A 14,589-nucleotide genomic window follows, 5' to 3' on the forward strand; every position below is an offset into this window, starting at 1 on the left:
CTCGGGTACCTACCCACCCACCGAAGAAGGGCCAAATAGCCCTGAAACGGTGCCGTCTGGGTGGTGGTATCCATCTGAGAATAAGTAACATTAGTCTTCTCCTTAGGTGAAGCGTTACTTATTCGAAGTAGTGCAATATCATGGCAACTCGTTGTGAAGGTATTCACAATATGAGATATAACTTAAAACGATGCCGTTTTATTAATAATCTGATTTATTCAGATATAGCTATGTATTCCTGATGCATTTGCACTATATTTATACATAGTCTAGACTCCTTCATAGCTTGAGGCTTATGCCCTAAACGCTTGAGTCTAAATACATGATACACCATCAGGCATCTCTCATATTGTGGAGTTATACTTCATAACTGTTTTGCCATCATTGCATCACTCGGGTACCTACCCACCCACCGAAGAAGGGCCAAATAGCCCTGAAACGGTGCCGTCTGGGTGGTGGTATCCATCTGAGAATAAGTAACATTAGTCTTCTCCTTAGGTGAAGCGTTACTTATTTGAAGTAGTGCAATATCATGGCAACTCGTTGTGAAGGTATTCACAATATGAGATATAACTTAAAACGATGCCGTTTTATTAATAATCTGATTTATTCAGATATAGCTATGTATTCCTGATGCATTTGCACTATATTTATACATAGTCTAGACTCCTTCATAGCTTGAGGCTTATGCCCTAAACGCTTGAGTCTAAATACATGATACACCATCAGGCATCTCTCATATTGTGGAGTTATACTTCATAACTGTTTTGCCATCATTGCATCACTCGGGTACCTACCCACCCACCGAAGAAGGGCCAAATAGCCCTGAAACGGTGCCGTCTGGGTGGTGGTATCCATCTGAGAATAAGTAACATTAGTCTTCTCCTTAGGTGAAGCGTTACTTATTCGAAGTAGTGCAATATCATGGCAACTCGTTGTGAAGGTATTCACAATATGAGATATAACTTAAAACGATGCCGTTTTATTAATAATCTGATTTATTCAGATATAGCTATGTATTCCTGATGCATTTGCACTATATTTATACATAGTCTAGACTCCTTCATAGCTTGAGGCTTATGCCCTAAACGCTTGAGACATATGATAACTTAGTGTTGCAAATTAGATAATATAGATGGCCAGAAGAAAGAAAAAAAGGCAGTGCAAATTCTCATACATGAGAATTTGCACTGCCTTTTTTAAACACTCATTGCTGAGTGTTTAAAAATCAGGGTCCCCATGATGCATGCATTCTGCAAGACCAGTAACTGTCACATAACTGCTGACATGTTAAGGAGAGACTGAAGGGATTGAATCCTCAAAAGGAACAGGTAAATGAGATGAGGAGAGTGTCACCTTTCCTTTATTTTATATTTTAATTAAATTTAATTAAATTTTTTTGGCTGGTATTTCACAAGCTTGTTTCCTTACATAATTTTGCCAATGCTTATGTACTTGACGGAACTGCTTCTTGCTTATAGTGATGTAAACAAAGCATTAGCACCATTGGCTATGACTGCCTTGAGTGTACTCATTAGGAAGCCAGTCATGACCAAAACTGATATGTCCTTCTCAAGTTTAATTAGCCATCAAACTTTCTTACTGTTATTTTATCAGTTTTATAAGCAATACTTCTTCAAACAAAATGATATCTCTGAACTTATTTTGCTTGCTCTTAGCAGATACAAAACTTTTGGCAAAAACAGAGAAAAATAAAAGTGGCAGTTCTTACACTAATTAAGTTGCAATTTAAGATTGTTAAAAATGCACACAGAGATCTAAAGAATTTCTCCAATCACAACAGGTGGAAATGGAACCCAGACCTCTCCAAATGAGACAGACAATAATATTTATTACACTGAATAAGCTGCCATGGAGGACAACAATTCGGTCTAATCTGAAGGAGTTTGTTGCTCTTTTGTAGTCAGTGAAAGGGATTTTAAAAGAAGCATCAACTGGTTCCACAGTGAATTTGGCTTTGGATTTGTTACAAGAAGCTATTTAAACTTAATGCATATATTATTATATGGATGGTATCAGCGCTGAACCTCTTTGTTGGTGTGATATGATTACCACAACTGTGGGTAAGGAATAAATTCCAATTCCTTTTGTAATCATTTCCCATTTCTCCTCTCTCATCCATACCAGGTGGCCAATCAAAATGTTGGCTATGAGTCTTTTGTCAGCCCAAAATGGGCTGTTTGCAGGTTGTGCAGGTGAAAAGAATCTGGAATAATTCATTAGGTCACACTACTTTTTCTATCAGCCTGAGACTGAGAAACTATAGCCCTGATTGAAGAGATCTAAAGAATTTCTCCAATCACAACAGGTGGAAATGGAACCCAGACCTCTCCAAATGAGACAGACAATAATATTTATTACACTGAATAAGCTGCCATGGAGGACAACAATTCGGTCTAATCTGAAGGAGTTTGTTGCTCTTTTGTAGTCAGTGAAAGGGATTTTAAAAGAAGCATCAACTGGTTCCACAGTGAATTTGGCTTTGGATTTGTTACAAGAAGCTATTTAAACTTAATGCATATATTATTATATGGATGGTATCAGCGCTGAACCTCAAAATTCACACCACTTTATACGGTGCATTTAATCTCCCTGTTCACAGCCAAGTGCAAACATAAAAGTCAATTCTGGATCAATGCATAGCAACTATTCTTAAACTGTTTTAAGTCTTACGAGAAACAATGAAATCCTTGATTTCTTGTTCACAAATATAAATCCATCCACAGTAGAGTATGTTGTTTGTTGTTTGGTTTTTAGGAGCATTAGAACTAAGCCCATACTGCTCCGTGGATATGCGGTGGTCATTCCCTGACCTTTCCGCATCCTCCATATTTGGTGGTCACAGGCTTGAACCCCAGTCTAATCAAGAAGCATGTGCTATGCACTGCTGCTCCTGCTCACCTGGCTATGGAGGAGGTGCCATAGGATATGTGATCAAGAGTGCTGCTTTAATCATGGTTGGATTACATATACCATTGACATTCCAAAAAGAATAAAGCTCAAATTAACTCAGCCATGGAGCACTTGATCTTGCTCAAAAATATTCTCATTGATCTTGCTATCAAACTTTTTTTCTTGGTGGTTTGTATGCACAGCCAAAATTACTACAGGAAAGCATAAAAGGCTCACATACATTTACTAACTGTGGTGGAACCTAAAGTTTAAGAGATAAAACAGAAATTTTTTAACATAATGGGAACAATTCTCACTGGAAGAAAATTAATATAGATTCAAGAATAACAGAGCTGACTTTAAGTTAAGGAAAGGAAACATTTTAATGTTAATTGAAGAACCCTGATTCTAAAGACCAGGATTCCAATTCACTAACAAGAGGAGTTCACAATTATGCCATCTGATTTATTTTAAACTTCATGAGGAAAAAATATTCCGTAAATGAAGCAAAGTGACCAAATAATACAATCCCAAATTCAGAAACTGTAAGAAACAAGGGAGATTATTAGCATTGGCATTCATTGAGGCATATGATGCAAGAAAGCAAGCTTATACAGCATCAGCCAAAAAAAAAAAAAAAAAATTCACAAATCTGGTCACTCCAAATGTTTGTCTAGTTCAGCCTTAAATTTATTTAACCAATCAACTTCCACAACAACAGATGAAAGTCTGTTTCAGCAATCAACTACCCGTTGGATAAAGGCAAACGTCTGTACATCTATTCTACAACTGTCTTTCCTCAATTTGAATCTATGCCCCCTCAGGTTCTTAGTCTGAGCAAGCGGAATTATCCTGTCAGCATTGAGCCTGTTCAAACCATTCAAGGCCTTAAAAACCTCAATCAGATCACCTCGCAGGTGGCTAGTCTCCAGATGCTGCAACTTGCAGAAATTAAGCTTTCATTCATAAGCACACCCCTTTGTTCCTCTCACCAATCTTGCCCTTCTCTGTATTTGTTCTAGCAACTCTACATCATTCTTAAAATGAGGCCTCCACACCTGTATACAGTACTCAAGGTGTGGCCTGACCACTGCCTTATACAAAAGGGATAATCACCTCCTTGCCTCTGCTAGCAAAATTCCTATATATCATTGACAAAAAACTCCATGACCTGCTCTGGCAGCCCATCTGCACTGCTCAGAGAACTTCATATCTGACTGCATAACTACCCCCCCGGGTCCTTTTCATTCTCCATCTCCCTGAGTGTAGTACCACACAGTTGGTACGTTTCTCTTGAGTTACTGCTAACCATATGCGGTACATTGCATTTGTCAATGCCACTTCTCAGCCCCATTTGCCTAACTTTTCTAGATCCTGTTGCAGTAGCATACTATCTTTAGTGTCATTAAAAACCCTGCCAACCTTTATATTATCTGCAAACTTGGATATTAAGCCTGATATAACTTCATCGATATCATTGATAAATACACAAAACAACAATGGGTACAGCACCAAACCCCGGGCGCCTCCGTAGCCAGGTGGGAAGGAGCAGCAGTGCGTAGCACACGCTTCTTGATTAGACCGGGGTTCGAGCCCGTCACCACCAAATAAGGAGGATGCGGAAAGGTCAGGGAATGACCACCGCATATTCACGGAGCAATATGGCCTTAGTTGCTAATGCTCCTAAAAACCAAATAACAAACAAACAAACAAACCAAACCCCGGGAGACACCACTAATAACATTAGTCCACATAGATCAGTGTCCATTTATTACTCGTCTCTGCCGTCTCCCACTCAACCATCCCTTTATCCATTCCAGTAACTTGCCCTTAATGCCATGCCGCTCCAATTTGTTCAGCAGTCTTCAATGTGCAACAATATCAAAACCTTTATTAACTTTCCTGAAATCCAAATATATGATATCAAAATTATTTTTAGCATTCAGTTCCTTTGTAACTACATCGTAGCATCCAATCAAATTGGTCAGCATTAGTAGAGGCACACGATGCAAGAAAGCAAGCTTATGCAGAATCAACCAAAAAAAAAAAAAGTTCCGATTTCACCCCTCCATTCGTTCCAAATACCCATCCAGCTTAGTCTTAAATTTATTTAGGCTATCAACTTCCACAACAAAGATGGAAGTCTGTTCCACCAATCAACTACCTGCTGGCTAAAGGCAAACTTCCACATCTATCCTAAAACTGCCTTTCCTCAATTTGAATTTATGCCCTCTCAGGTGATTATTCTGACTAAAAGGAAGAATCTCATCAGCATTGAGCATGCTCAAACCATTCAAGACCTGTATACAGTACTCAAGGTGTGGCCTGACCTTTGCTTTATACAAGAGGATAATTACCTCCTTATCCCTGCTAGAAAAATTCCTGTATATCATTAACAAGACACCATGAGCTATTCTTGCAGACTGTCTGCAGTGCACATATCTGCCTGCACAATTACCGCTAGGTCCTTTTCATTCTCTAACCCTGTCAGTGTAGTACAACAGAGTTAATACTCCGGGGTTACTGTTTCCCATATGTAGTACTTTACATTTGTCAATGTTAAACTTCATTTGCCACCTCTCAGCCCATCTGCTCGACTTTTCTAGATCCTGTTGCAGCAGCATACTGTCATTACTGTCCATAAAAACTCTGCCAACCTTTGTATTGTCTGCAAACTTGGACATTAAGCCTGATATACCATCATCAATATCATTTATAAATACAGAAATCAACAATGGACCCAACACTGAACCCTGAGGGACTCCACTAATAACATTAGTCCACAAAGTGCAGTGTCCATTGATTACCACTCTGTCTTCTCACACTCAACCATCCCTTTATCCATAGCAGCAATTTGCCTCCAATGCTGCACTGCTACAATCTGTGCAGCATTCTTCTATGTGCAACGGTGTCAAAAAGTCTTTCGGACACAGTATGGGTTTGTTAAGGGGAAGTCTTGTCTGACCAATTTGATTGGATACTATGATGTGGTCACAGAGCAACTGGATGCAGGAAATAACTTTGATATCATATATACGAGCTATAACTGAAGTCTTGTCTAGATGATCCTGCAGTACTTCTTTAACCAGTGCCTCCATTAATTTCCCTGGAAGAGAAGTTAAACTAACAGGTCTATAATTACTTGTGTCGCCCTTTGATCCTCCTTTATGAATTGGGGTCACATTTGCACATCTCCAGTCCATGGGTACCTTCCCTGAGTCCAAATAAGCTCTCATAATTATGGATAAGGGTTTGCTTTATCCTTTAATATAACTGGTTAAATCCCATCCACCCCAGGTGCCTTTCTTATGTTTATCTTCAATAATTTCTCCTTCACTTTCCTCTCAGTTATTACAAAATCATCTAGCTCACTGCCAGAATTTATTTCACCTCTGGCATTCCCCTCCCTGAATAACTTTCACGTGTGAATGTAGATGCATAATACTCATTTAGTTTGTTAGCCACCTAATCAGGATCATCAACAGTTGAACCATCGATATCCAGTGGACCAATCTGATTCATCCCCTTCCTTCTAGAATTTGTATAGGTAAAGAACTCTTTGCTTTTTTCTTTGCATCCTTTGCAAAAGGTTTCTCATAATCTGCCTTTGCTTGCCTAACCACCTTTGTGACTTGGTTACAGACTAGCTTATATCTATCGTAGGCTTCCATGTCACCTATTAATTTATGTGTATCCCATGCATTTTTCTTCTCTGCCACATGTCTCATTAGTTCGTCTGACATCCATTAAACTTTGGACAATATTTCTTAGTTGGTATGTAAAGCTTCCAAATATTAATTCTTTGAATGCTTCCCATTTTGAATTTGCTGTTGGTAACATCATCAGTTGGTCCCACCGTATAGAATTTAAATTCCAGAGTCATCTCTGGAATTTAAATTCCAGAGATGACTCTGGAAGTCTCAGACTTCCAGAGTCATCTTTACAAGAGCAAAAACCCTTCCCTTTACCCTTGATGGTAGTTACCTCTTTGAGTAAATCCCACTTCAGCACACTGTGATCACTGCCACCTACTGGTTCCTTTACCTGCAGATTCTTAATGCATGAAGAATCACTACTGATAATCAGATCAAGAGTATTACTCCCTCTAGTTGCCTCCCAAACATGCTGATGTAAAAAACAATCATCCAAAAAATCCACAAAAGCCTTGCTAGCGTGTGAGTGACCAACCCACAAATTCCAGTCACTATCCGGAAAATTAAAATCCCCCATTATAAGACTCTCTGATTTACTGGCCCACTCTATTTCCCTGTACAGTATTTTTATTATATTCATCAGAGTCATTAGGCCTATAACACACTCCTACTCGCAATTTTGATTTCCCAGTGCTTAGGTCACACCAAACTGACTCGACACTGCACTGTCAGGCGATGTCAACTGGCTGTACCTCCTTGGATTTTATGTGTTTCTTAACTAATAGCATAACCCCTGCATACCTTATATCTGTGTGACACCACGTCTGTGATATCTCAACAATATCATTTTGATGCCTTTGATGTTTTGATCAACACCTCAAATTCATCAAATTTATTTACCAAACTCCTAGCATTGGTGTGTGTACATGCAAGTATACATGCACCTGTTCCTATTCTTAGCTACCCTCACACAACCCATGTATTTACTTGTACCACAATGACTCCCAGCAGTCTCTGAAATCCCCTGCATCTTGTTTTCCAGGCTGCTGCTCATTCCAATAGAAGCAGTGCAAGAATCATTTTCACCTCTGCCAGCGACTACTGTTAATCTATTAGTCCATGTATCCCCCCAATATAGCAGTTTTCCAACCACCTAACACTGCCTCGGTAGCATCAGCAAATATTCTTGCACCCTTTCTATTTAAGTGTCTCCCATCCCTGTAGAAGCAGTCTGTCCTGTTAACAAGCACAGACCAGGCTGGAAAAAATTCTACTCCTTGAGCCTTGCACAATCTCTTCAGGGCTGCATTGATCGACAAGGCTCTCATCACATACTCCCTCCTATTGTGTCTGGGAAGAATTGCAGACACTTTCAAATTAAATCCTAATTCATGGCTTTTTTCCAACGTGACCTGTACTTGTTTAGTAATTCTGCCAGTCTCCTACTCTTAATATCATTAGTGCCAAAAACAGACAAGACTTCCCCTTAACAAACCCATGCTGTGTCTGAACTATTGCTGCTGTCTTGTCTAGGTGATTCTGTATCACCTCTTTAACTAGTGACTCCATTATTTTCTCCGGAACATAAGTTAAATTAATAGATCTATAATTATCTGTGTCACCCTTTGAACCTCTTTTGTGAATTGGGGATACATTTACACATCTCCCGTCCATGGGAACCTCCCCTGACTCTAAGGATGCTCTCATAATTATGGCTAAGGGTTTGCTTACTTCCCTTTCTGCCTCCTTCATTATAACTGGATAGATTCCATCTGCCCCAGTTGCCTTTTTTATGTTTATCTTCAACAATTCCTCCTCCACTTTGCTCTCAGTTATCACAAAATCACATAGCACCCTGTTACGAGTTTCATAAACTTCAGGCATTCCCCTCCTTGAATAACTCCTCATGTGTGAATGTAGATGCAAAATACACATTCAGTTTATCAGCAACTTGAGCAGGGTCTTCAATAGTCAAACCATTATGTTAAATGGACCAATCTAATTCATCCCGTTCCTTCTAGAGTTTACATAAGTAAACTCTTTGCTGTTTTTCTTTGTGTCCTTTGCCAAAGATTTCTTGTAATCTGCCTTTGCCTGCCTAACCTCCTTTGTGAATTGATATCAGACTAGTTTATATCTATCGTAGGCTTCTGTGTCACCTGATAATTGAGATAAGGGACAGAGTCAAGAGACAACAGTCAGAAAATCAAGGGTTTCCCTTGCCCTTTATCATTACTTTTATATAATTCATCTACTGTTATCAGTTGCTATGGTCTCAGTGTTAAGGGGAATTCTGCAAGGTTATAGGTTTTAGCTAAACTGTGGTCTGTGTTTTTCAATTTTCTTTTTTTTTTAATGTTTATATTTTCATATTGACTTTTGTTTCATTTTTTTCATTTCTTTTTAATTTGTTTTCTCTATATTTCTAAACTAATTCAATGTAAAAATGTTGCAATATAATTTCACAGTAACTATTTCATTATTAGAAATAGTAGTTTAAAAGATGACTGTAGCCACACACATGTATCTAATTTTACAAACATTTATTTTTGCATGGCCATATCAACTAACTCCAATGAGAGTCTGTAAATAATTAAAATTGTTCACTGGTCTTTAATTTTTATGCCAGATTAGCATAAAACCAATACAGAGGAAATAAAACAAAATGGTATAATAAAAAGACTTTTGCCTTAACTCTATATACCAGCAATGGTGGAAAGTTGCCATCCCACTTTCTGAAAATAAGCTGAAACAAAAGATTAAAATATGTATAAAACAGGCTTTAACATTGTTATATAAAAGTAACGGTACCTGAAAGTTTCTAGTGATGTATCTGTTGATTTAATTTTGCACACAATTATTACCACTTTCATCACTAGATGTGACTGATAACCATAAAACAAATTTGGCTTTAAAAAAACAAACTTCTTTTATAGTAAAAATTATTCATAGGTAGCCATGTATCTGTATATTTTCCTCTCCACACCACTCATTGCACACATGCCAGTAGTTCAACATTGCTATCGTAGATGACCATGATGAATTTATACCAGTGGATGAACAACAAGTAGCAAGGCAAACCTTCTCTCTCAAAGTCTTTAGAGTTTTTGCATACAGGATCACAGTGTTTTGCCACTTTGCTTCACCTATATAGAAATTTGCTTAGTCCCTCAGTCCAGAATGCTCTTTAAACATGAATAACTCAAAGGCTACACAAGCTTTTGACCTGATTGCTTTTGCAATAGGTTTTATTTAGCAGTCAAATTGAGTTAAAAAAAAAAAAAAAAAAAAAAAAAATTGCAGTAAATTTTTTTTAAAAATTTATCCGACTGATTCTCCAAATTTCCATTATTTTTATAACAGTTCCTTCTATAAGGGAATAATTGAGCAACAGTTTCATTACAGTTTTGGCAAAATATTTGTGACAGGTACTTACACACAATTATTACAACTTTCATCACTAGATGTGACTAAACTAAACAAGCTTTTGACCTTATTGCTTTTGACCTTATTGCTTTTGAAATAGGTTTTATTTAGTAGAAAAATTGAGGGGGGAAAAATTGCAATTAAAGTGAATTAAAAAAATAAAATTTGCAGCAGAATTTTCCAAAAAATTCCCTAACAGATTTTCAAAATCCATTATTTTTTAACAGTTCTGTTACAAAACCATTGAGCAATATTTATGTTATGGTTTTGGCAAAATACTCACCATGGGTAAACTAAAATAATTGCAATTTTTTTTTAAGGATGATATAGTCACATATGTAAAAAATTATCAAATTGCATTTTTAATATTTAATATATTTTATTACCCGAGTCTGTCCCACTGACACCTTAGCTAGCAGCAAAGGGAGAGGTTTTTGTAATTATTTCAATATTATTCTTTACTTCTTCTATGAACATATTTTGGCAAAATATTCACCACAGGTACATAGTTTAAGAATAAATTTGTGACTGTATAATCCTGCACTCCTCTTGTAGGTCAAGATACATACAGACGACAAACAAACAGACAAGACAGATACCATATGGTTAAATGCCAGTAACAAAGATTTAATTCAGTATTTGCAGATTATATTTAAATACTTAATCCCAGTGATTAAGTATCCATATTCAGACCTACTTGAAGCATGATCTAATAGAAAAAAGGTTATGTTCTTCAGAGGATGCAGAAGAGAATTACATAAAAAATAAAATAAAAAATTTTAAAAAAATTACATCACTAGAGGGTTGTTGTTATTTGGTTTTTAGGAGCATTAGCAACTAAGGCCATATTGCTCCGGGATATGCGGTGGTCATTCCCTGACCTTTCCGCATCCTCCATATTTGGTGGTGACAGGCTCGAACCCCGGTCTAATCAAGACGCGTGTGCTACGCACTGCTGCTCCTTCCCACCTGGCTACGGAGGCGCCACCCACTAGAGGGTGGCAGAGTTCTGCTGGTAATGATATCCATAGTCCTACTTCACCTGTGCATAAATATGGAAGACATAAGATGCTGCAAATTAGGATATCATAAATGTTAGAACCAGAATGCCTCTAGCCTTATCAGAAGCAAACTTTAACTGTGTGATGCTTTACTCCCAGAATGCAAACAATGCAGCAACAATTTTATATTGAAGGCATTACAAGCATCGGCGAAAACATCCAATAACACATGCAGTTTCAAAGAAATGATTGCACACTTCAAGAAAACAAGAAGTCCTTTAGTGAAGGCAGAAAGAAGATGCAAATTCCTCAACCAAGAGCAGGTTGAGGAACTGTCATGTCACTGATCAGTGTACCAGTACTGGTAACAGAGAGAAGAAGAATTGGTACACCCGCAGCAACAAAGTGGCTGGATGTCCTGTGTACAATAGTATGCAAGATGTTGAATAAGGTTTTATGGTTCTATCCATACAAACTCTACAACTAGCAACTGTACAAGGGCAATGCTGAAACTTGACTGATATTGCTCTCAAATAATTCTTGGCACAAATGGAAACAGACACCCAAATGGCAATGGAAAATACTTTGAGGAGACAAGGCCCATTTCCACCGTAATGGGATTGGACCATGGATATTGGTGCATTTTGAAGAAATGCTGTCCTGCTGGACCTGTAACATATTCCTGCAATAAAGTGTCACCATATCAGCGTTAACAGCACATTTTTCATTTGTAGTACATGCAACAATCATGTAACAGGTTAATGAGTCACAGAAATTCTGCAGAATTTCTCTTCCGCATCCTCTGAAGAAAATATCTACCAAATCTAGTTGCATTTCCTACATCAAACTGCACTCCAGACAGTTCGAGGCCAAATGCATATTTAAAATTCATAAAATAAATTAATAAGAAAAAATAAATAAATTAATGTAGTTTTAGAATCATATGCCAATGGTTTTCAATTTCTTTTCCATACAAGATGTGCATGTGTGTGTGCATGCACGTGCTTATATACATATGTAATCAAACATATTTAATAAAACACTGACCTTAATCAGCTGCCCTAATGCTAGGTTCAAGTCAACTTGTGCCTTTCCAAACAACTTCATATAATTCCCTAAAAGACAAAAAAAATTTTTAAATAAATAAACAAACCAAAAAATAAAAACATAATAAATGTTTAAAATATAGAATGAACTTATAAAAACATGTAATCTACAAAGTTGTCATTTAAATCCATACACTAAACTGGCTATGCAAACTACATTTTGCATATTGTTATTATTATTGGTTTCTCCATAGGTCCATGTTGGGCCCATTGTTGTTTTCTGTATTCATTAATGATATTGATGAAGGTATATCAGGCTTAAGGCCTAAGTTTGCAGATGATATGAAGGTTGGAAGGGCTGTTAATGACAGTAAGGATGGTACATTACTGCAACAGGATCTAGAAGAGATGAGCAGATGGACTCAGAGGTAGCAACTGAAGTTTTAACATTGACAAATGCAAAGTACTGCATATGGGTAGAATAACATCAGAGTAACATACCAACTGTGCGGTACGACACACAGGATAGTGGAGAATAAAAATGACCTGGGGATAATTGTGCAGTCAGATGTGAAGTTTTCAGAATAGTGCAGGCAAGCTGCAAAAGTAGCTTATGAGGTCTTGTCAATGATATATAGGAATATTGCTAGCAGGAATAAGGAGGTGATTCTCCACTTGTATAAGGCAATGGTCAGTACACGCTGATTACTGCATACAGGTCTAGAGGCCTCATTTTTGGAAAGATGTTGAGCCACTAGAACACATACAGAGAAGGGCAACAACATTAGTGAATGGAACAAAGGGTTATTGTTACCAAGATAGCCTTAAGTTCTGCAAATTGAAGCATCTGGAGACTAGGCACCTGCAAGATGATCTGATTGAGGTGTATAAGGCCATAAATGGTTTGGGCAAGCTCAACGCTTATAGAATTCTTCCTCTTACTCAGATTCTGGCACCTGAGGGAGCATAAATTCAAATTCAGGAAAGACAGTTAGTAGTAGTAATAATGGCATGTGATGCAAGAAAGCAAGTGTATGAGCTTATGCAGCATAAGCCAAAAAAAAAAAAAAATTCACACAACCATTCCCTCTAAATGTTTGTCCAGTTCCTCCTAAAATTTATTTAACCAATCAACTTCCACAATGACAGATGGAAGTTTGTTCCAGCATTTAACCACCCGCTGGCTAAAGGCAAATTTCCGTGCATCTATTCTACATCTGTCTTTCCTCAATTTCAATTTATTCCCACTTATGTTCGTAATCTGAACAAGTGGAAGAATCCCATCAGAATTCAGTTCTCAACCCATTTAAGGCCTTATATACCTCAATCAGATCACCTTGCAAGTGCCTAGTCTCCAGCCACTGCAATTTTCAGAACTTAAGCCTCTCTTGGTAAGAGGATCCCTTTGTTCCCCCACACAAACCTTGTTTCCGTTTTCTGTACACGTTCAAGCAAATCTACATCCTTCCTAAAATGAGGCCTCCAGAACTGTACGCAGTACTCAAGGCGTGGCCTGACCATTACCTTATACAGAAGGCCAATCACCTCCTTTTCCCTGCTAGCAAAATTCCTGTATATCATTGACAAAAGCCGACAACCTGCCCTGGCAGCTTCTCTGCATTGCTCAGAAAACTTCATATCTAACTGCACAATTACTCCCAGGTCTTTTTCATTTTCTAATATCTTAAGTGTAGTACCACACAGTTGGTATGTTCCTCTGGGATTACTTCTACCCATATGCAGTACTTTGCATTTGTCAATGTTAAACTTCAGTTGCTACTTCTCAGCCCATCTTCCCAAATTTTCTAGATCCTGTTGCAGTAGTACACTGCCATTACCATTACTGTCATTAACAACCCAGCCAACCTTTGTATCATCTGCAAATTTCAACACTAAGCCTGATATATACCTTCATCACTATCATTGATAATTTACAAAACAACAGTGGACCCAACACCGAACCTTGTGGGACTCCACTAATAACATTAGTCCATGAAGAGCAACGCCCATTGATTACCACCCTCTGTCTTCTCCCACTCAACCATTCTTTTATCTATTGTAGCAACTCACCCTTAATACCGTTCTGCTCCAATTTGTACAGTAGTCTTCCAGGTGCAACAGTGTCAAAAGCTTTCCAGAAATCCAAGTATATGATATCAAAATTATTTTTTGCATCCAGTTCCTTTGTAACCATTTCATAATTTCCAATCAAATTTGTCAGACAAGACTTTCCCCTAACAAACCCATGCTGTGTCTGAATTATTGCTGCAGTCGTGTCCAGATGATCCTGCAATGAATCTTTAACCAGTGACTCCAAAATTTTACCCAGAACAGAAGTTAAACTAACTGGTCTGTAATTACTTGTGTAACCCTTCGATTCCCCTTTGCAAATTGGGGATACATTTGTACATCTCCAGTACGTGTGGACCTCCTCTGAGTCCAAGGATGCTCTCATTATTATGGCTAAGGGTTTGCTTACTTCCTTTGCTGCCTCTTTTAATATAATTGGATAGAACCCATCCACCCCAGGTGCCCTTTCTTATGTTTAAC

The 14,589-nt window shown here is 37.8% G+C and overlaps 1 protein-coding gene across 1 annotated transcript in view; it reads right to left on the reverse strand.

Annotated features, from left to right (window-relative positions):
- Positions 1-14,589, reverse strand: part of tweek (transmembrane protein KIAA1109 homolog tweek) — an 806,203-nt gene that overhangs the window by 363,095 nt on the left and 428,519 nt on the right. The window contains 1 exon segment of the mRNA XM_090388226.1: positions 12,041-12,108. Coding sequence (XP_090244352.1) covers positions 12,041-12,108 — 68 coding nt within the window.

The sequence above is a fragment of the Mastigoproctus giganteus genome, chromosome 2, assembly GCF_048544385.1.
Source record: "Mastigoproctus giganteus isolate SK-2022 chromosome 2, ASM4854438v1, whole genome shotgun sequence".
In the NCBI taxonomy this organism is placed as follows: domain Eukaryota; kingdom Metazoa; phylum Arthropoda; class Arachnida; order Uropygi; family Thelyphonidae; genus Mastigoproctus; species Mastigoproctus giganteus.